The sequence below is a fragment of the Saccopteryx bilineata genome, chromosome 5, assembly GCF_036850765.1.
Source record: "Saccopteryx bilineata isolate mSacBil1 chromosome 5, mSacBil1_pri_phased_curated, whole genome shotgun sequence".
Taxonomy (NCBI): domain Eukaryota; kingdom Metazoa; phylum Chordata; class Mammalia; order Chiroptera; family Emballonuridae; genus Saccopteryx; species Saccopteryx bilineata.
Genome location: NC_089494.1, coordinates 201,582,315 through 201,605,499, shown reverse-complemented (window position 1 = coordinate 201,605,499; position 23,185 = coordinate 201,582,315). Strand labels below are relative to the sequence as shown.

The 23,185-nt window shown below is 39.6% G+C and overlaps 1 protein-coding gene across 2 annotated transcripts in view; it reads right to left on the bottom strand.

Moving 5' to 3' along the window:
• The window catches only part of RASGEF1B (RasGEF domain family member 1B), a 691,952-nt gene extending 669,092 nt beyond the window's left edge, over positions 1–22,860 (bottom strand). The window contains exon 1 of one of the 2 annotated variants that reach the window (XM_066278925.1): positions 22,636–22,860. In XM_066278925.1, coding sequence (XP_066135022.1) covers positions 22,636–22,704 — 69 coding nt within the window. In that variant the 5' untranslated portion in view covers positions 22,705–22,860. The remainder of the gene's footprint in view (positions 1–22,635) is intronic. The other variant, XM_066278926.1, reaches the window with a different exon arrangement.
• Between the last annotated feature and the right edge of the window lie 325 nt (positions 22,861–23,185).

Below are 23,185 nucleotides of genomic sequence, written 5' to 3'. Positions count from 1 at the left end.
TACTCAGAGACAAAAATGGTCATTTCATAATGATTAAGGGGAAGTTGAATCAAGAAGACATAACAATCCTTAATATATATGCACCAAACCAAGGAGCACCAAAATATATAAGACAGCTACTTATTGACCTTAAAACAAAAACTAACAAAAATACAATCATACTTGGAGACCTCAATACACCGCTGACGGCTCTAGATCGGTCATCCAAACAGAGAATCAATAAAGATATAGTGGCCTTAAACGAAATACTAGAACACCTGGATATGATAGACATCTACAGGACACTTCATCCCAAAGCGACAGAGTATACATTTTTCTCTAGTGTACATGGAACATTCTCAAGAATTGACCATATGTTGGGCCACAAAGACAATATCAGCAAATTTAGAAAAATTGAAATTGTACCAAGCATATTTTCTGATCATAAAGCCTTGAAACTAGAATTCAACTGCAAAAAAGAGGGAGAAAAACCCACAAAAATGTGGAAACTAAACAACATACTTCTAAAAAATGAATGGGTCAAAGAAGAAATAAGCGCAGAAATCAAAAGATATATACAGACAAATGAAAATGAAAATACGACATATCAGAATCTCTGGGATGCAGCAAAAGCAGTAATAAGAGGAAAGTTCATATCACTTCAGGCCTATATGAACAAACAAGAGAGAGCCGAAGTAAACCACTTAACTTCACACCTTAAGGAACTAGAAAAAGAAGAACAAAGACAACCCAAAACCAGCCGAAGAAAGGAGATAATAAAAATCAGAGCAGAAATAAATGAAATAGAGAACAGAAAAACTATAGAAAAAATCAAGAAAACAAGGAGCTGGTTCTTTGAAAAGATCAACAAAATTGACAAACCCTTGGCAAGACTCACCAAGGAAAAAAGACACAGGACTCAAATAAATAAAATCCAAAATGAAAGAGGAGAGATCACCACAGACATCATAGAAATACAAAGAATTATTGTAGAATACTATGAAAAATTATATGCCACCAAATACAACAACCTAGAAGAAATGGATAAATTCCTAGAACAATACAACCTTCCTAGACTGAGTCATGAAGAAGCAGAAAGCCTAAACAGACCAATCAGCAGGGAGGAAATAGAAAAAACTATTAAAAATCTCCCCAAAAATAAAAGTCCAGGCCCAGATGGTTATACTAGTGAATTCTATCAAACATTCAAAGAAGACTTGGTTCCTATTCTACTCAAAGTCTTCCAAAAAATTGAAGAAGAAGCAATACTTCCAAACACACTTTATGAGGCCAACATAACCCTCATACCAAAACCTGGCAAGGATGGCACAAAGAAGGAAAACTACAGACCAATATCTCTAATGAATACAGATGCTAAAATACTAAACAAAATACTGGCAAACCGAATACAACAACATATTAAAAAAATAATACATCATGATCAAGTGGGATTCATCCCAGAATCTCAAGGATGGTTCAACATACGCAAAACGGTTAACGTGATACACCATATCAACAAAACAAAGAACAAAAACCACATGATCTTATCAATAGATGCAGAAAAGGCTTTTGATAAAATACAACACAATTTTATGTTTAAGACTCTCAACAAAATGGGTATAGAAGGAAAATATCTCAACATGATAAAGGCCATATATGATAAACCATCAGCCAACATCCTATTAAACGGCATAAAACTGAGGACTTTCTACCTTAAATCAGGAACAAGACAGGGTTGTCCACTCTCTCTACTCTTATTCAACGTGGTGCTAGAAGTTCTGGCCAGAGCAATCAGACAAGACAAAGAAATAAAAGGCATCCATATCGGAAAAGAAGAAGTAAAGCTATCACTTTTTGCTGATGATATGATCCTATACATCGAAAACCAGAAGGACTCCACAAAAAGATTATTAGAAACAATAAACCAATACAGTAAGGTCGCAGGATACAAAATTAACATACAAAAGTCCATAGCCTTTCTATATGCCAACAATGAAATATTAGAAAACGAACTCAAAAAAATAATCCCCTTCACGATTGCAACAAAAAAAATAAAATACCTAGGAATAAACATAACAAAGAACGTAAAGGACCTATATAATGAAAATTACAAAGCATTGTTAAGGGAAATCGAAAAAGATACAATGAGATGGAAAAATATTCCTTGTTCTTGGATAGGAAGAATAAATATAATCAAAATGGCCATATTACCCAAAGCAATATACAAATTTAATGCAATTCCCATCAAAATCCCTATGAGATTTTTTAAAGAACTGGAACAAAAAATCATCAGATTTATATGGAACTATAAAAAACCCCGAATAGCCAAAACAATCCTAAGGAAAAAGAATGAAGCTGGGGGCATTACAATACCTGACTTTAAACTATATTATAGGGCCACGATAATCAAAACAGCATGGTATTGGCAAAAAAATAGACACTCAGACCAATGGAACAGAATAGAAAGCCCAGAAATAAAACCACATATATATGGTCAAATAATCTTTGATAAAGGGGCCAACAACACACAATGGAGAAAAGAAAGCCTCTTCAACAAATGGTGTTGGGAAAACTGGAAAGCCACATGCAAAAGAATGAAACTCGACTACAGCCTGTCCCCGTGTACTAAAATTAATTCAAAATGGATCAAAGACCTAAATATAAGACCTGAAACAATAAAGTACATAGAAGAAGACATAGGTACTAAAATCATGGACCTGGGTTTTAAAGAACATTTTATGAACTTGACTCCAATGGCAAGAGAAGTGAAGGCAAAGATAAATGAATGGGACTACATCAGAATTAAAAGTTTTTGCTCAGCAAGAGAAACTGATAACAAAATAAACAGACAGCCAACTATATGGGAACTGATATTTTCAAACGACAGCTCAGATAAGGGCCTAATATCCAAAATTTACAAAGAACTCATAAAACTCAACAACAAACAAACAAACAATCCAATAAAAAAATGGGAAGAGGACATGAACAGACACTTCTCCCAGGAAGAGATACAAATGGCCAACAGATATATGAAAAGATGCTCAGCTTCATTAGTTATTAGAGAAATGCAAATCAAAACTACAATGAGATACCACCTCACTCCTGTTAGATTAGCTATTATCAACAAGATGGGTAATAGCAAATGTTGGAGAGGCTGTGGAGAAAAAGGAACCCTCATTCACTGTTGGTGGGACTGTAAAGTAGTACAACCATTATGGAGGAAAGTATGGTGGTTCCTCAAAAAACTGCAAATAGAACTACCTTATGACCCAGCAATCCCTCTACTGGGTATATACCACAAAACCTCAGAAACATTGATACGTGAAGACACATGTAGCCCCATGTTCATTGCAGCACTGTTCACAGTGGCCAAGACATGGAAACAACCAAAAAGCCCTTCAATAGAAGACTGGATAAAGAAGATGTGGCACATATACACTATGGAATACTACTCAGCCATAAGAAATGATGACATCAGATCATTTACAGCAAAATGGTGGGATCTTGATAACATTATAAGGAGTGAAATAAGCAAATCAGAAAAAAACAAGAACTACATGATTCCATACATTGGTGGAACATAAAAATGAGACTAAGAGACATGGACAAGAGTGTGGTGGTTACCAAGGGTGGGGGGGGAGGGAGGACATGGGAGGGAGGGAGGGAGAGTGTTAGGGGGAGGGGGAGGGGCACAGAGAACTAGATAGAGGGTGACGGAGGACAATCTGACTTTGGGCGAGGGGTTTGCAACATAATTTGATGACAAAATAACCTAGACATGTTTTCTTTGAATATATGTACCCTGATTTATTAATGTCATCCCATTACCATTAATAAAAATTTATTAAAAAAAAAAAAAAAGATTCATAATACCATAACTCCTTTTGTTAACCCTAGAGTTTTGTGCATTTAACTCTACTAGGGGTCCTCTAGGTTTTAAGCCAGGTTTGCCAGCCTGGCATAGTAAAATAAATAAATAAATAAAAATTAAAAGATATTATTGTGCTGATCATCAATTACAAGCTGTATTAAATTAGGTGAGTTCAGCTCTCTATAATTCTTAATTTAAAGTGAAGGGATTAGTCTAAAATATTTTCATGTCACCATCATTTGTAACTATGTCTAATAAGACAGTAGGCTTTCAGCACCATGGACAGTCGCAATAGGAAAAGGATGCTGACTAAAGTTTAAAAAAGCCAGAAGTGTTTTAAAAGTCATTGTACAAAAGCCTACAAACACTTTTACTAGGGCAAGTTAATGTGGTGTTTATAATAATAAAATTTCCATTTTTATTTTTTGTAACCACCTTTCAACATGAACATCTTGGAATATAACAGTAACAATTTGCCTTGTTAAAAAAAATCTCCATATTTACTATCTAAATGTTTCAATTAATAGTGATTGAAGATTTATAAATAAAATGTGCCAGAAATTCAAATGAACAAAAAATTACCAAAAAAGTAAAAGTACATTAAATTCATATTCTGTGGCTCTTCAATTGAATACCAGTAACTTGAAAAGAATGAACATATTCAACTGTATCAACTAAAAATGTCAGACACAAAAAAATATTTTGTCAATTTAAACAACACTAAAGTTGCTTTCATAATATATCTTAGAATTCACAATCAGTGTCACTTTAAAATATTTTAGGGTCCTATGCCTTCTCCAAAGAAGGGAAAATCATATTAGATGATGCTAACATCTCTTCCTATCCACTTTCAGTATTTGAAAGCAGGTCAGGTTAGTATGAAAGTCAAATCTGCAAGCCTTCAAGGTTAAAGAGAAAAGTGAAAGGAGAGCATCAAAAAAAGTATCTTACATATCTGTAAGTATGTAAACTCATGGAGTAGAATGTTTTTCAAGTTTCCTTGGAGATAGGGGAAAAGGATAGTCTGAAAATGTATGATGTGGTTTTATGCATTTATTCATTCATGTATTAATTCTACAAGCCAGCTATTTGGGGAACATTGATATGTTCTGGGGAATACAACAGTGAAGAAATAAACACAGTTCTCCTCATTGTCTAATATTGAGCTTCTTGCTAAGACAGTAACTCTACATTTATTTCAATGTGGAATGTAGATAGTGAACCTAGAGACAGCAAGAATGTTTGCAGGACCTCTTCTGAGGAACAGCTTTATACTAACAATATAGAAGAAAAAAAGAGAAAAAGCAATACAAAGATTTTAGTTGCACATTTTCACAAGTGGGAGTTTCCCCTGGACCTACCATTTTAGAAGTTAGAAGAAAAAAAAGACAAATGTATGCATATGAGAGACTCCACCCACTCACAAATATGGTCCAATTTGAGTCTTGCAACTGGCCAGATTTGTAGTCCTCCAGCTTGGGGTCTAATAAGGATGAGAACTAATTTGATAGGTTGATAACAAAGAAGCAGTGAACAAACTAACAGCTGTCAGAGAGGATGGACGTTGGGGGCCTGGGTAAAAAAAGTGAAGGGATAAAGCAAAGAAGAAAAATTATAGACACAGACAACAATGTGGGGATTGCAGAATGGAAAAGAGGTAGCGAGAGGTGGAGGAGGTTAGCGGGGGAAGAGATGGTGGTAGAGGGAGACTTGACTTGGGGTGGTGAGCCACAGTGTAATATATAGATGATGTACTGTAGAACTGTGCACCTGAAAAGTATATGATTTTATTAATTAATGCCACCCCAATAAGTTCAATTAATTTTTTTTAAAATAAAGGAGCACTGAGTACTCACCCTAGATACCATGCTGTAACTTTCTATTTGGAGAAAATGTTATTATCAAAATACAATTTTTATATCTGGGTAAACATATAATTGACCATTATCTTCTCAAAAGATCCATTTTTCTTTTCTTTTTCTTTCCTTTTTTCTTCTTTTCCAAGTGAGAGGAAGGGAGATAGAGAGACAGGCTCCCACATGCACCCTGACCAGGAACCACCTGGCAACTCCTGTCTGGGGCTGATGCTCTGCCCATTTGGGGCCATGCTTGCAACTAAACTATTTTCAGCATCTGAGGCAAAGGCTCCAGTGAGCCATCCTCAGTACCTAGGGCCGATGCACTCGAACCAATTGAGCCATGACTGTGGGAGGAGAAGGGGGGAAGGGGTGGAGAAGCAGATGGTGACTTCTCCTGTGTGCCCTAACCTGGAATCAAACCTGAAATATCCACATGCCAGGATGATGCTCTACCACTGAGCGAACTAGCCATGGCCAAGATCCCTTTTTCTTAAAATCCCACCATTCAAAAGATATTTAAGCCAACCTTGATATTTAACAAACAAAGATTTATTTATGACATTTTAAAAGGAATGACACATATTTGCATACACAGAGGAAAAACTGATAACTCTAACTTCTAAAATATGTGTGTATTATAGTAATGTGCAGCATTATTCAGGAAAGCATAATTAGAGCAAAGAGCATCTTAAGGCATTGCAAAAGTGCCAGGAAAACTAGCACTTTGAGCTGGTGCCAGTCACTGCTTTTATGGATCACTACAAAGCACAAAAACTGAAGACAATAAATAGCTTATGTTCACTAATTTTCAAGGTTTTACATACAAGAAAGCTGATGATGTTTGTTCATAATAAAATTGACTTTAATCATCATGTTACTGATTTGTTTAAACAGTTTCACTTTTTAATTTACTAAAAAGATAATATTTAATTGGCAATCCAATTTTTCTATATGGAAACCTAACAGAAAAAAGTAGTAACCACACTCTCACACAAGGTATAGCAAAGGAATATTTCTAATGTGTGAGTCATCTATCCTAGCAACTATGAACTACATAGATAAAACAGATTCATTTGAACTCCTTTGCTTATTCCTGCAATACTACTACAAGAAGACCTATTGTGATTTTCATTTATTTATTTGTCAAATATTTACTAAGTAAATATTTTCCCCTGCCCACCAAACAAAGAGGTAGAAGGAACTATAAAAGAAATATAAGTTTGTACCCTTGACTTCAGGGAATTACACTTTAATTGAAGGAGTTATCTTACAGGTCTTTCTAACAATTGACATAAGCAGAAAATTTTATCCTGTTTATTTGCCAATTTGGGTATAATCTTTATCCCATATCCCTTGCATTAGGTTGGCATTATCTTAAGGATAGAAACATGGATATTTTCCTTGTAACAACTACTCCAATTATCAAGATACATACCACATATGCAATAGAAAATTAAATGGTTGTCTGGTATGAAACAGTAAGAAGAGGCTAGTTTCCTGAAAGCTCTTTTAATAATGAAATATATTCAGAGGTCAGGATTGTTTTCAGAGGGGTTTTATAATTCATCACTCAGCACAAGTATAAATCATATTTTCTAAAACTGAAAGCACTATACAGCAAAATATTCCCTGATGAATAAACAGATTCTAAAACACTATTACCATCTTCATAACATTGTTCTATTTGGCCATGCTGATGTGACAGATGCATTATTGTAAGTGGAAATTCCTCACTTACACCTAATTTTCTGTTTAAAAACAAATCAAAATCCACAATGCCACTCTCAAGCACATTTCTAGTTCATTGCAAGCTGACCCATTAAAGTCAAATCTATCTAATTTGCTTTAGGAAAACTAAATTTAACCGCTTCTTACAATTTAGAGCACTAAAACAACCAGTAGTCCTAGAGTCACTGTTGTTGTTCAAGACCCAGCTTTGCCCCATACTAATCGTTTGATTTGGGGCAACTCATCTAACTTCTTGGCGATTCAGATTCCTCGCCTACAAATCAAGACCTTAAGAAGCAACGCATTCAGCATCCCATTCCATCACTACAGACTCAACTCGTTTAAGACATTGACATTTACTGAAGTTCTAATAATATTCTCATTCGACCCAAATGACATTTCATTTAACCACAAATGCAACCAATACCAGCCACATCGTTATATATCATACATATGAATTCATGCACTTTTAACTGAATATGTAATGAGGCACCACAGCATTTTTATGAATTGGCAGAATTTTTTACAAACCAGTAATTCACATGGTCACTTCGATCTTTGAAGAGGAAGTTGCTATCATTCCTCTGTCATTTACAGTTCAAATAGGAAACAGATGGCATATTCAGATTGGGTAATTTAAGGGAAATTCAATAAAGTTTGACTACTTACAAAGATGCAAGAAAGGTATTAAAATATGATGAGGTACAATTTCTTGGGGCTAGTAACACTCTCAATCACCCCCCACTAAAGTAGCAAGAGAAGGGAAAAGTCATAGGGAGCTGGAGACAGACAGTCTGTACAGAGAGGACCACTTTACAGGAGCCGTGATCTTAGTCAGAGGGACACAGCCAGTTCAAAGTGACATTGCAAATAGGGAGGTGGAGTGATAAATGTCTTGCCCTCACAATCTCCATTCTCTTCAGTCTCTGACCAATGCTTCCCACCAGGAAAACACAATTAAAAGCTGAGGCCACGAGAACCCTGTGGATGTATTTCATACAGGTTGGCTTCCTGGAGTACAGAGTAGAAAAAGGTCAAGAACTGGAGGTGTGAAGGGAAATACTTAACACAATCCTCTTCCCTCTAACTAGGCAAGATTCTCCAACAGTCATACCTTTCTTGAGGCTTCTTTAATGCTGTCATGAGTACAAACTACTTGGCTAGTGTGTTCATATAATGGGCTGGATCCCTCCCAAATTCTGACTATGTATTTAATGTCCAAGTAATCTTTATTCTAACACCAAAAACCTATTAGAACCTTCTAATGTAGTCATCTGGGATCATTTTAATTCTCAAAAGGTTTTCACAAAGAATATAAGCAAACCAATTGCTTAAATTGGAAGAAATGTCAATGTTAGTAAAGATTGATTTTTCTATACTCCCTCTCTCTAATTAGTTGTCCTGGACATCAATGAGTTACACAAAAAGAGCCAAAATGATTTGTCTGATTAAGTAGCTCCAGCAAACCAAAAAGGCTGGAGCACAGCATTATTAACTCTTAGATGGGCTATGCAATGTAAAGCCATGCTGAGCTGAAGAAATTCTGAAATGCTCCAGGGGATAGCAGGCTAAAAGTGGAGAACAGGAGACAGGGCTTCAAAGGAGAACTTAATTTAAACCTGTGGTCTCAAAAAGCCAAGGAGCATATTCATCAATGCAGAAAGAAAGACATTGCTTATTGGATACTTAGTACCATGTGATGGGCACTATGCTAGGTGCTTTCATATCATATTTCTTGCAGTCTGCAGACAACCCCAGGAGATATTTTTATTTAGAGTATTTTACATGAGAGGGAAGAAACCTGCCAAAGGCAGTACAAAATAAAATGAGAAAAGTTAATAAAGAGAAATGGTTTTTAAAAGGTTTATATCTGATGTGACCTCATTATGTGACATAATCCCAGCATTTCACCATTCTCAATCATTGCTAATGTCTTGGAAAGTGATAAGACACAAATGATCACTTCTTCCACCTATTTATAGCATCAATCTGGAAAAACAGAATTTCTTTTGAAATCAACCCCTTTTAGAAAATATTTTAAATGATTGTCACAGCACTTGGAAGTATTCTCAAGAAAGTTAGCCCATAAAATCTCTTCCCTAGAATAGGTGTTGTGGTTTCCTACCAGATCTCAGCTCAGAACAGTCCTCCAAGCACATGAATGGGTCGCATAGTGGGGATTAAATAAATACTTACTTGAGTAATCAGAATAGCACAGGATGTAATGGGCAAGAAACTTCAGAAAAAAAGAGGAAATATTGGCTTATTTACCCCCTAAAAATAATCAAACCAATCTTTTATCACTACTAACACTATCATATCTCATTTCATTTTAGTGTGGGCCAGTGACAAAGTATATAGTGGGTGTCTGCTCTTAGGCCTTTCCGACTCCCGTCACATGTCCACTTAACATCTATCTCACTCCAAAAAAAATTAATACAAGAAGAACCAGGCTAAAATATAAGTCAAGCTCAACTATGAAGTAGAAAATGAAAGAAAACTAGTAAGAAGAAAGGTAACGTCTAATGTTAATTTCATGCCAGGTAGAATGTACATATATTTTCTCATTTAATTCTTATAATAACCATTGTCCTCATTTTATAGATGAAGACATTAAAGTTTAGAGAAGTTAAATAACTTGCCTATGGTCACACAAATAATAAGTGACAGAGTAGAGATTTTTCAAATTTTAATGATTGATTTTAGAGAGGAAGGAAGGGCGAAAGAGAGAAACATCAATTTGTTTTCCACATACTTATGCATTCATTGGTTGATTCTTGGATGTGCCCTGACTAGGAGTTGATCCCGCAATCTTGGTGTATGGGGGATGACACTCTAACCAACTGAGCTATCCAGCCAGGGCTAGAGATTTCACGTAGGAGATAATCATATCTTTAATATTACCAAAGATACAGGGTATGGGAAGTGCCACATCTTTGCCTTGGTGAAGGTAGAATCATTATGGAGCGGACTAATGTATATGAGATTCAGTTGCTTCCTAACACTGGTGAGGGCATCACAGTGAACATCTAACTTGCCCGGCAAAGAGTGGGAGAACTTGAGAACAGAAGACCTAGAGCTGAAGCTCCATCATTTCGCAGCTGTGCTTATCTTGGGACATTCACTTTATCTCTCTTAACTTCAGCTTCTAAATCTGCCAAATGCAGATGATAATGCTTCAAAAGCTGTTTAAGAAAATTCAGTCAAAGTGCTTCAAAATCTGTGCCATAAAATTTGTCGATTAGTCTCATCTACTGATAACACTCTCAGCCACCAGCAGGACAGGAGACCCCATAACACAAAATCCAGGTCCGTCACTCCAATGTGCTGTATCCCTTAGGAATGGTTTATATAAAATTTAATAAGTTTTCTACAGTTCACAGCTTGGGAGCTCTACACCCAGTGATGTAAGGAACTCAAATGAGGAGACGGTGGTAGTTACAGATGTCAGATGGGATTTATGCTGATTTTATGGGACAAAGATGGGCCTGAAAGGGCCTTTAAAAACAGATCATTTTCAATACCAGAAAAGGAAAGGACCTTTACTAAGAATGGAATATTTAATTTAAATAATAACACTCTTTCATAGTATTTAGGTATACCCTGCATTATCATATCAAACTGTATTTGAGGTAAGATACCTTATCCTTTTTTGTACCATTTTATGGTTTTCAAAGAATTTCACATTGATGATATCAATTGAGGGTGTTTTTATAGTGCTACTTTTAAATTCTATTAAGGAGAAAGACATATATAGAAAAAGGTGATAAATTGTTTTTATTATATACAAGGAGACAATTTTAGACCCAAGCTGTTTTCCAATAACTAATAATTGTTAATTCTCATTCTTTAGTTCTTTCATCTGTAAATAGAGTTTAATGGCCCCCTACTATTTTTTATTCATAAAGAATTTATGTACATAAAATGTTTTATGTAAATTCTAAAAAACTGTTATTATTGTTTACTATCCATCAACTCTGTTAAGTGAGGGCAGATGTCTTAGTCATTCTAACCCACAGCAACTCCAAATCAAAGATGCAACACCAGGTAAGCAACAAGAAATCCCTCAATCTAGGCAGTATTCACACATAAGGGAAGTTCACACAACATGCAGAAAGAGAGAGCTGCATTAACTAGGAACCCCAGAGGGTCCGCCCAGCAGCTTGGACATCCAAACCTGGCACGGAGCAAGTAGACTCTTAAAAATCACAGTCGGCATCAGGGTACTCACCCAGCCATCTGACTCACTCATAGCATCTGGGCCAGAGAAAATTTTATTTCCCAAATCCCGCTTTCCTTCCCCCATCTTCCCCAACCACACATACAATCTGGACAGTCCATAAGGTAGAGGATAATTTTAGGGGCTTCCCCAGAGCCTGGCTGGATGCTTTCCAATCATTTATTTCTGGCCTGTGAAATCAGATGTGCTATTTCTTTATACATGAAAAAAAAAAATGAAATCAGTTTCTATTTGCAGAGTGAGATGGGAAAAATGAAAATTGTGTACAGCTATGCCACAGACTCTTAGAAAGGGCCTCCCTGGGCTGGAGGAGAAGAAGGAGGCAAAAGAGAAACTCAAAAGGAAGAAAGTTCATTCTGTTAAGCCCTGAGAAGTGTCCCATATGCTTGGCCTCACATATATAAGCACATTTCAGATTTTGAAGCAAAGTTGATGAATAAAATCAGTGAGTTATCTGGGTTCATTTTAACCACTGATTATGATGTGTTTTGATCATCGTAGCCATTCCAGGAACAAATCACTGTGTGTCTGTGTGTCTTTCTTTCTGTCTGTGGCTTTGTGTGTGCATTTGGCCTCTCCTACACCACCCCCTTTTTCCTAACAGACACATGACACATTTTAATATATATGAAATTTGGTTAAATGAACATCAAGAAAAAGCTTGTTGGGCCCAGGCCGGTTAGCTCAGCCAATAAGAGCATCGTCCTGAAATACCAAGGTTTTGGGTTCAATCCCCAGTTGGAGCACAAATGGGAAAGCAACCAGCAAGTGCATAACTAAGTGAAACAACAAATGAATGCTTCCCTCTCTCTATCTCTTTCCACCCCCCTCCCTCCCTCTCTCTGTCTCTCTAAAATCAATCAATAATAACGAAAGAAAGGCTTGTTGAGCCAAAAGGAAAAAAAGGGTTTGGGGAGATAGATTTCACACTGATTCAAGAAGAAAATAGGAAAGAAGAAACTTACAAGATTATATGAACAAATTTTATGTACCCAAATGTGGTTACAAATGAAGTCATCTTATCACTTACACCCTCAATAGAATTCCACCCACAGACGTCCACCCACACTCTGAGAAATGAGATTTTCCTCCAAGAATCCCTTCTTCCTTTGGTATTAGTTGGTGTCCTTGGGGAAAATTACATCCTGTGAGCTCCTGAACCAGCCATTGGACCATGCTGGCTCCAGGTCACCTGTGTTCCTGTGTTGGCCTTGCAGCACACAACCCATTTCTGCCCTGCCCATCAATGCTCCCCACGCAATGAGACGGTTCCCTCCTCTGAGTTCTGCTCTCTGAAATGGCCCCATAAGAGAGTTGCTTGGGTCATCCATCATATGCCAAGCTTTTTTTTTTCCTAGCACAGAGTAGCTAGACTCAGGGGACAGAGAAAAAGGGGAGGGAGTTCACACAACAGCCACTGTATATTTTTGCAACCTACAGTCTTAGCCTCTCCTGCCCTCTTTCTGAGTCTGGCCCAGCAGCCTGTCCCTGTAATTTCTCTTCTGTCATAGATATCTGCATAACCACCCCCACCCTGTCTAACCCCACCCCTATCTTCCCAATGTTGATGGAATTTCATCTAAAAATCTAGTTCAAGTTTAGTGGGGGGGTTAGTTTTTTTTCATTGAATTTTATTGGGGTGACACTGGTTAACATAATTATACAGGTTTCAGGTGCCCAGTTCTGTACACTGTATTGTGTATTCACCCTCCCCAAGTCAAGTCTTTGTCTATCACCATTTATCCCCCTATACCCTCTTCTACCTCTACCCCCTCCCCAGCAACCACCACACTATTGTCCATGTTCAAGTTTAGTTTTTACGTGCTTTATTCCCTAACTAAATCTCTGGCTACAAATAGATTCCTGGGGTTATTATACAGGGCTAAAGCTGTAGTTGTAAAATATGACTGCTTTATCTCTCTTTCTCAACCTTTCAAATGGAAGCGTTTTTATTCTTTAGTATTCATTCCATCCCTATCAGTCCATTTGCCAGCAGGCTCCGGTATGCCCAGGATGCCAGGCACGCACCTAATGTTTTTGTCCGCCTCATTGCAATATCAGAAATGGCAACTCACATTTGTATAATGCTTGATATTTTATAAAGGAAATTCAGGTTTATTCCTACACCAGAGCCTCACACACATCATTTCTGTGAGTAAAACAAATCGAATAGTGATGCCTTCATTTTAGAGCTATGGAAATTGACACTCTTGAGAGGTAAGGAGATTTCCCCCAGTACTACTATTCAGCCAGGGAGGAGATGAGCCAGGCTCAGAATCCAGATCTTAAGATTCCTGGTGCACATTCTCTGCAATTCATAATGCTGCTACTCTTTGGGTTCAGCCCCAGGTGCATCTCTGTAGGCATCTTCACTGGACTTCCAGCTGAGTTCAAATAATCTTCATGAAAGTAAACTCCCATGCTCTCGGGCCATCTAACAGAGTTTCCGGGGAAGTAGTGCATCATTACCCCCTTCCCCACTGGAAAATCAATAAGGAAGCCCACTGGGAACTGTTCTTTCGAGTAAATTAATTTTGGATTAATCTAACCTGACTTCCAGCAAGAATTCTCTACCAATAGCATAAAAACATAGAAGTCTGATGAATGAATTCTTGACTTGTGGCATGAATTTGTTCCACTTGACTTACTTTGAGGATACATGTTTGCAAACCATTTGAAAAATAAAAAAATACTCTGTGTTAAATTATATTGCAATCTATAGTTAAATTTTATTTAGATGGCATTTATAATTGGCACATTTTTCAAGTACTGCTTCTGCCAGAATTGTATGTGGAAGTGCATTATCATTTGTAAGACTGCAGCCTGAATTAGCATTACTGTATGTCCCATAGATTAGGGGCAAGTCACTAACAGACGGTGGGTGTCACATTTCCATGAAATACAATTAAATATATCTAGAAATAAATTGGTTCCCAGATTTTGCTAAAACAGCATATGGCACATGTTCAAAATTAATAAGTATTGATTGAGTACCTATGTTGTGCTCAGCACTGTGAAGAATTCAGAAAAATATAAGGTATTTCTAAGATAGTCAAAGAAGAAAGACAACTCAGGGTTATTAGAATCAAGGTGAAAGTATATAATAACAATAATCATCATTGTTATTACATATTATTTTCCACTTACTACATGCCACACACTATGCTAAGTTCCTTATTTGAAGTCTTATTTAATCCTAACAACTCAATGAAATAACTACTATTATTATTCCAACTCTACAGAAAATAAAAGTGAGACACAAAGAAATAATTTAAGGTCACATGGCTAAGAAGTGAGGGAGCCAGGACTAGAAGCCAAGTATCTGATTCTTCAGCCTGTGTACTCTTGGTCTCTTTGTTGCGTTTTGGGGGAAGTTTTCATAAAAGTCTTTACTATAGCCCTGAAGTTTAGGTAGTTAGGAAGCATGGTAAGAATGAGGATAGGTCATCATATTACAGGATAGAAATAGCATCAACAACAAAGGCACAGGGGCAAGAATTTGTATTTGACATGTAAGAATCAATGGAAGAAAATCAAAGGCTGGAAGTAAAGTTAGCTAAGCAGAGTGAGACACTCAAGAGAATACCTTGGAAATAACATAGGCAGAATTTAGAGACGTAAGCCTTTGAAAATAGAAACAAGGTAGATCTTATATAGAAAACTGACAATGAAAAGGTATTGTTGGTATTCCAGCAGCAAATTCAGGAAAAATGCAGAGAAGTAAACCAATTAGTGGCTTATTGTGAAATCTCCTACAAACTCTACTGCCTCTTGGTTATAGTACACACTCAATAAATGTTTCTCAGATCAGTGAATGAAGACTAATAGGAATAAAAATAAAGACACAAACCCAAGGAAGAATCCACAGGAGTCACTGACAGGTTGTTTATAAAGGAAAAAGAAAAGAAAGAAAGCAAAGATGGCACCACAGGGCTCCTCTACAGGAAGAAGCCATGTGGTGCCTTGGCCGACAATAGGGTTAGAAAGGAGAAGTGGGTTTCAGCTGGTTGCAGGGAGGGTGGTGAGTCTTCCATTTTGGTTTGAAAATGCAAAGGTTTGAAAGAGACATAGAATACTGTTAGCATTTGGAGAAATAGGCCTAGAATAAATGTAAGGTAGAAAGCACAGTCCTGACTCATCACAGAATTCATATTAAATAAAAGTTCTCATTGTATTTATGAGCCACTTCCACAGGTAACTCTAAGTAAGTAGAACTTTCCTAATATAAGCATCACTACTAGACCTATTATATTTCATCAAAGATTTGCAAAGTAAAGAAATTCACAGTATACAAGAACACCATTACAAACTGGAAAGAACTAAGCAAAAGGAAATAAATCAAAGAGTTACACTCCTATTCCTGCTCTCTATGACATGCAGCCAGCACTGGCCATCCAACAGATATGAAACACCAGCCTTTCCATATCAAAATACAGAAAGGAAAAAATCATGTACCAGTTTCTCAGCAAGAAGCCATTAGACAGATGTAATCATAATGGGACCAAATATTCCTATAAATGAAATGCGTGCATTTAGGACCACATGCAGAGTTTAAAAGCAGCTAACACAAAGGCAAGTAGAGTTGTCTGGGTGTATACAGTGGCTCAGATGTTGTAGAGCAATTCAATTGGCCCTCAAACAAACTGAACTGTGAATTTACAAGACAAACTTAGCATCCATTAGCTTAAAATTCAAATGGCTCAGCTGTGGCAACAGAAGCTATTATTCTCAAAGTCAACTTCTCTCTTATGATCATACACCAACATCTAATCACTAGTTACAAAAGCCATATACAAGCAAATTATTCACTTTCAAAACAGACTAACCACATGGTTCATTCTTTAGATACTTGAAGCCAATCAGGATGACCAAGTGGATGAGAATGAGTAAGATTCATTTAAACAGACAAAGGAGTTCTTTGTAATGGACAAAATCAAGATCTTTACCAGGCAAAATAGAGGGGGAAATAAATGCTTGAAAGTTGAACTTCCTTCGCAAGAGAATGGATGGGCCAATTAAAATATAAAACTGGTAAGATGCATAAAATGTAGTCCAGGGAGTCACTCCAACCAGTGGGGCACATTTGTTGTTAATGAATATAAAGAGACAAATAAATTGAAATTTGAGTACAGTGTTTAATATACCAAATCATGTCATAAAATATGCCCGAGAATATGCCACACTTTTTACCCAATCTAGTGGCAGTATATTTAACAAAAGTTATTTGGTAAGTTAGTTGTTTGAAACTCTGAAAATATTTTCTACTAAAATAAGATTATGTATGGTAATTGGCTTCTCAAGATAGACTACAGAAATCTCTAATGTAATGCATACTGTAACAATAAGTATACTGCTGGGAAAATGAGGCAATACAGACTGGTCTGTAGAAACAGAATCTTACCATCCTGTATAGCACTGCTTTTCAAAGTATGAATCACAACTTGTGAAATCAGTTCAGTAGATTTTTCCCTCATTTAATTCATAATAGAATGGAAGAGATGAAATGGAAAGATCAAAATTGGAAATAAAAGTGCACATCTCCTGTCATAAGGGAAAGTATTATTTGTGAAAATTTATTCTTGTTATATAGGTATAAGTGGCTATATGGATTTAGGATTGCAATATATTTCTTACTGTGGGTCACAGTCAAATCAGATTGAATGTTTCTTAGCAAGGTCTCCACGGGGTGCCTAGCACAAAGCCAGTGCTTAATAACATTTGTTAAATGAGCAAATGACTAAATGAACTGGTGAGCAGATGAAGAGCGAATAAGTGAAATGCCAGTAATACACCACTTTTGGTCGCAGCCCTGATACTTGCAGTGGAAAGGTTGCTCGCGCCAACATTTCCATATCAGTGAGGCAATGGAGACAGACAGTTGTCAGGCTGCAATTCCTTACAGGTGGCTTTTTGTGACTTGGGACAGGCTATTTGACATTGTAAGGGCTACAAAAGGGGAGAAATGGGGACAAGGATTCCATAGTCGAGATGGAGTGAACTGCAGGAGCTGGTTTCTGAGGGAGGAGGAAGAAGGTAAGAACAGATTGCTAGCTTTAGCAAGTAAAAAATGGAGGATACTAGTTAAATTTGAATTTCAGATAACAAATAATTTAAGAGCAAAGAAAATCATGAACCTTCAGGGTAAGAAGATCAACTTGATCAGATATTTATTTGATGCAAAACAGTCTTCTAGGTGGTGTGGAAGGAAAAAATACTTAGTTCTTGAGGCTGAAGAGGCAGAAGATACACAAGACAGGAAGTCAGTAATGACCATGTATTGAGCACTATTTTCAGTTCTTTCTGGGCACTAACTGCCCTGCATTTGGCCCAGCTATTATCCCCAGTCAAGATAGAAAACTTAAGTATAGAAGAATTATAAAAAAAAAAAAGTTGTCCACAGTTTCACACGGACACAACTCAAATAATGGTCAGTGGGACTGTGGTAGAGGGCTGGTTGTTGTCCAAGGGAGTGAATCTGGAGGTGAGATTTGAGCTGAACCTTGAAGAAAGGGAAAATATCAATAGGAGAATATGTATTAGAGGAAGACTATCCCAGGCACTGGAACAACTTGGAGGTGAGATCGCATGATCAAGAAATAGGAGTAGTTGCTAGAATACTAGGAATATAGTAGGAGAAAGGAAAGACTGGACAAGAAAATTAGGCAGCAACCACACTGTTGTCGGGAAATGCATTCCCTACTAAATCAGTGTTCAGCGGTGAGCCACCAAAGAGTCTGGGGTATATATGTGGGCATGGTGTTGAGTTGGGCTATTAAGGAAGATGACATTGGCAATAGTCCAAAAGACAGAATGGATGAGACAGAGATCAGAGGCCAGGAAAAGATTGAGTAAGTCAATGTGCTGGCTGGCAAAACACTGTGGAATCAGAATCCAGGATTTATCTCCCAGATCGGACCTTTTATAAGTGAGTGACCTTAAGCAATTTGTGTAATGACTCTGAGCCTTGGCCTCCTCACTTCTAAAACAGGGATGATGACACAACATACTTCATAATGTGATTGGGGAATAAAACGGAACAACATACAGGAAATGCTACACAAATAGAAGCTCTCTGTTAAGGCCAATCAACTAACCTCAAATCTTTCCTTAACAATTCCTGTGAGTCCAATCAGCCTTTGATTGAACATTTCTAAGAGGAAGGTACTCATGCCATTCCAAGGGTAACAGTGAAAGTGAAAGAATGAAAGAAAACATGAAAGAATGGGGTTTCCTTTTCCCACTTCCAAAGGGAAAGAGTACATCTAGGATTGAAGCTGAAGTAGAAAACAAAAAAAATATAACAAAACTAAATACCAAATAACCACAGCTGAGGGAGGTGAGTGAACTTTGAGATCCTCAATCTAGCACACATTATGTATTAGAGTGAACTTCAGCAAATTCAAGTTGGCCTGAAACCACCAACCTGTGTGCTTAGAATGTCCTACCTCTCTCCAAACCTTAATTTTCTCATCTGTAAAACATGGTTGTTAACACCTGATCTTGAATCTATTGGAATAGCTGAGATCATGTATACAGGGTGGGCCAAAAGTCTGTTTAGAGTTGTGGGTACGTAAAACAGTTTATTCTTGTATTATTATTTATTAATTATTATACAATTTTCCATATGAACAACTGTAAACCTACTTTTGCCCAACCCTGCATTATGCCCTTAGAACAATGGCTAGCCCAGAGCGGTCAGTAAATAATAGTTATTATGTATCATATATAAAGTAAAACAAAGCTGTAGTTGCGGTTAGGCAGCAATCCTGGCAGAGACAGAAAACGGAATGTGGAAATGAGTAGAACAGACATGAAATGTGACAATTCTAGAGACCAAAACTACCAATGGTGGCATGGAATTGAAGATCCCTTTTCTGTAGAGCCAGATATGTTCCACCCAAGGATGTGGCTCTTGAAAGGTGCCCACCAGGTTAGATGATGAAGGATGGTAGGGTTAAAAATGCAGGTTTGTAGGCTAAGAGTGGGGGACACAGATGGAGAAAAAGCAATTGCCTCTGACTATATAATTCTCCTGCCACTTCCTGTCCTGGGGACAGACCCCGTCCCTGACTATCACTAAGGCACAGTGTAAAGCAACACTAAGGCTGGAGGGGAAAATGGGGGGCAGGTTCATACATGTCAGAGCTTGAAGGGGAAGGAATGGATGCCAGGGCCAGAGCCAGCCATCCAAGCGTATAGGACACATAAATAGGACCTGCTTGGTCTGAAACCACCAACCTGTATGTTTAGAATGTCCTACCTTTCTAGACATCATAATCCACAGCAAGCTCACTCTTTCTGTAGGATCTCTGTCTTGGTGTGGCACAAACATTATTCCAAAAGTCCAGCCCTGCTGGGGTAAACTTATTATCCTTTGTTTTCTCTTGAAATTTTAAAATTGTTTTTCACAGACTTGGAAATAAATACTAAGGAAAAGGAAAGATGAACAAAATGATCACTAAGACCTATTCTGTGTTTCAAATGTACACCATCTGCCCTGAGCCTCTGAAGATGACGCAGCAGGGAGTACACGGGAATTGTTTTCCACCGCCGTGACTTTCTGCTCCTGTATTCCCCAGAACCTGTCACCCATTCTCCCTCGCAGACAACTGCAAGCGCACAAGAAGTCCTGTCGGGATTCAGTAATCGTTCAGGCAGAAGCCCCCCTGTGCAAACCTAACTGGCCTGTGTAGAAAGAAACTACATTCTTGGCCACCACCTAACCAGAATGAAACCAAAGGCCATTCATTAGGAAAACATCCATCTCTTCTCTTGACCTCCCTGAAACTAAAGGGAACTTCCCAAGTTGGAATTAGAGCATTTGGTGGAAAGGAAAAGCTGCCTAACATGTTCTCATGCCCTAGCATTTTCACTTTTAGAAAGTTAATATTTTAAAAGGTTTAAGGATATCTTTCTCACACATTTCTCTCCCTACCAGATGTTGAGAACTCAACGATTGCCTCTTCATTGATAAGAGTGTGTTGAAGGGGTTATTGCCTGAGAAGAAAGCATCCTCAAAACACATTCCTAACTCAGTTATTCATCTCTTTGGGCACAGATTCCCCCTCCCTCCCATAGGTAGGAAAAGGATGGTCACCTAACTCCTCAAGCAACACTGATTAGATTTATGTGGTGAAGTGTTTTTGGTTGATTCAGCCAACACTGAATCAATCATTCGTAGAAAGGAGAGAGCAGATGCGACAGCAGCTCCTGCCTCTCGATGGTCAGAAAAATAACAGAGTGAGAGGTAAGGAGTTACCAAGGACTGAGGGAATTCCCTCTCCCTGGAGCTCTTCAAAGACAAATCAGCCGCTCATTTTCCTAATTGTCTAAATATGTCTCTGACTAGACCATCAATGACTGAGAGCCAATTATTCTAAGAAATCAAGGTGGGGTGTCTATTGGCTGGAAGATAAAACAGGCTTATACACAATCGTAAAGCAGTACACACAAAAATCACTTGGCACAGGTACTGGTAACTTAAAAACAAAAATCCAGATACAGTGAAGAGAAAGCAGAAGAGAAAAGCAACTTTAAAGGAGTCTCTCAGTTTCCCCGGATGGTCCCCAGGTTCTGCCTAACATTTACATCACAGAGAAGCAAACGGGCAGATGTTACCCACCAACGGCGACGGCCAATTTCAGCTGCAGGCCTGGAAAACTGGACTTTTTCGGGGTCTTCATTATTTTTTAGACTCGAGGCAACCAGTGTGTGGGCATTTCAATCCGGTTTCTCCCAGCCTGCTCTGGTTCTCCCAGCTCCTCTTCATGACCTACCCTAGAGATCTCCTGCTTCAAAAGCCATTTGTCACACAGCAGAGATTATGGATTGCGCCATGTGGGCTACAAAATCACAGGAATGTGTCATAGCACCTCAGAAGGTAAGAACACCTACAGGTGCCAAAGGTGAGAAGACTCCCAGGCAGCCAGGGAGGAGACTAAGAGTTTGAGTCCTCAAGAGGCGCCTTGCTGAAGGACAAACTTCTTCACCCTGGAGAGCAGAGACCATTCTGTCCTCTCTGGCCAGTCGGGATGCTGCAGACAGACAGGACTGAGGCAGCTTGCGGGGCAGCCTGAGGCTGGCAGGCAAAGGTGGCAGGCCCTGGGAGTGAGAGGAGAGCAGGGCAAGCATTCACTGCAATCCTGGCCAGGGCCACCGGCAAGGCCCTCTGGGCCAGGCCTCCTTGTCAGACAGACAGCCTGTTGGGGAGGCCAGGTGGAGAGAGACAAAGGACAGTGTGGTGCTCTAGAGGTAAGGGAGGCACTGTGCACAGTCTAAAGCTGAGTGGCCAACATAGGTTTCCTGTTTTAAAAAAGTTGAAGCCACCATTTTCCCCAGGAGGACAAGCCAGTCAGCCTCATCATCAACACCTCCTCCAGAGATGCGTCCAGCAGCACCAGCGCCATCCCAGGCCAGGTGAGCAGTGAAGGGTGCCTGCCTTCAGAACGGAGATTTGCTCACCTAATTTGGAAAATCTGATTTTAACCCTTCTCCCCCCACTGTACCTCACTCACAGGAGAAGAAAGGAGTTAACTTTTTGAGTTTGCAGTGGGCTGGAGATTGAGGCAGTGCAGTAGTTTTCAGATGAAAAGGCAAGAGGAAGGATCAGGGTAGGCAGCAGAGAGGGAACCACAGGATCCTGCTAATATTCAGGCGTTTCCTGGCATTTTAGGTTAAAGACCAACTCTAAAAACTCATCCAGACTGGCAGCAAACGTGTTTGCCAGTCATCTAGGGCAGAAGAAAAAACGGATTCACGGAGGTCCAGGGAGGCAAGAATCCAGGCTTCAGGTCTCCTCCTCGCCAGCCTCTCCCTGCCCCACCCCAGTCACCCAGATGGGAAGCAGACACAAGTGAGACCGCACACTTGTCAACTCGTGGGGACCCCCGGGCCCCGGGCAGGGCTCGCCCGCCCCCACAGACAGCCGTCGCTGCAGGGACACACCCTCTGCCACCTACCTCAAACATGGGAGAGGCGCCCTTGTGCGGCAGCGTGCAGCCCAGGAGCTCGGCGAGAAACTTTGCCATATACGAGCAGTGAGGCAGGGTCCCTCCCGCAGCGCTGGGTCCGCCCTTGCCCCGCCGAAGAGCCTGGGCGGCGAGGTCTTCCCCGCAGCTCGCGGGCCAGCGCGGCCGAGGCGGGGGAGCTGCCCGGCGGCGACCCGGGGCCGGGGGCGGCGGGCCGAGCGCGCTGGCGGCCCGTGCGCCGCAGTCCTGGGTGCGAGGTGCGCGCGGTCCGGTCCGCCGAGCCAGCCGCCCGCGCCGCGCCGCTCCGCGGGATGCGGGGCACGGCGGCCCGCGCTAGCCTTTCCCGCTGAATGTCACTATCACCCTCGTAAGGGAAGGGCCCCGCCGAGGGGGTGGCGGGAGGGCCAACGGCGCCGCAGGGCGGGCGGCCGCGCGCGGGCAAGGGCGGCTGGCGGGCAGAGCGCCGCGGCGCAGGCACCGTCCGCGCGGCCCGGGGCACCGGCTCTCCGGCGACGGCGCGGGGCTGGAGCCAGGGCCTGGC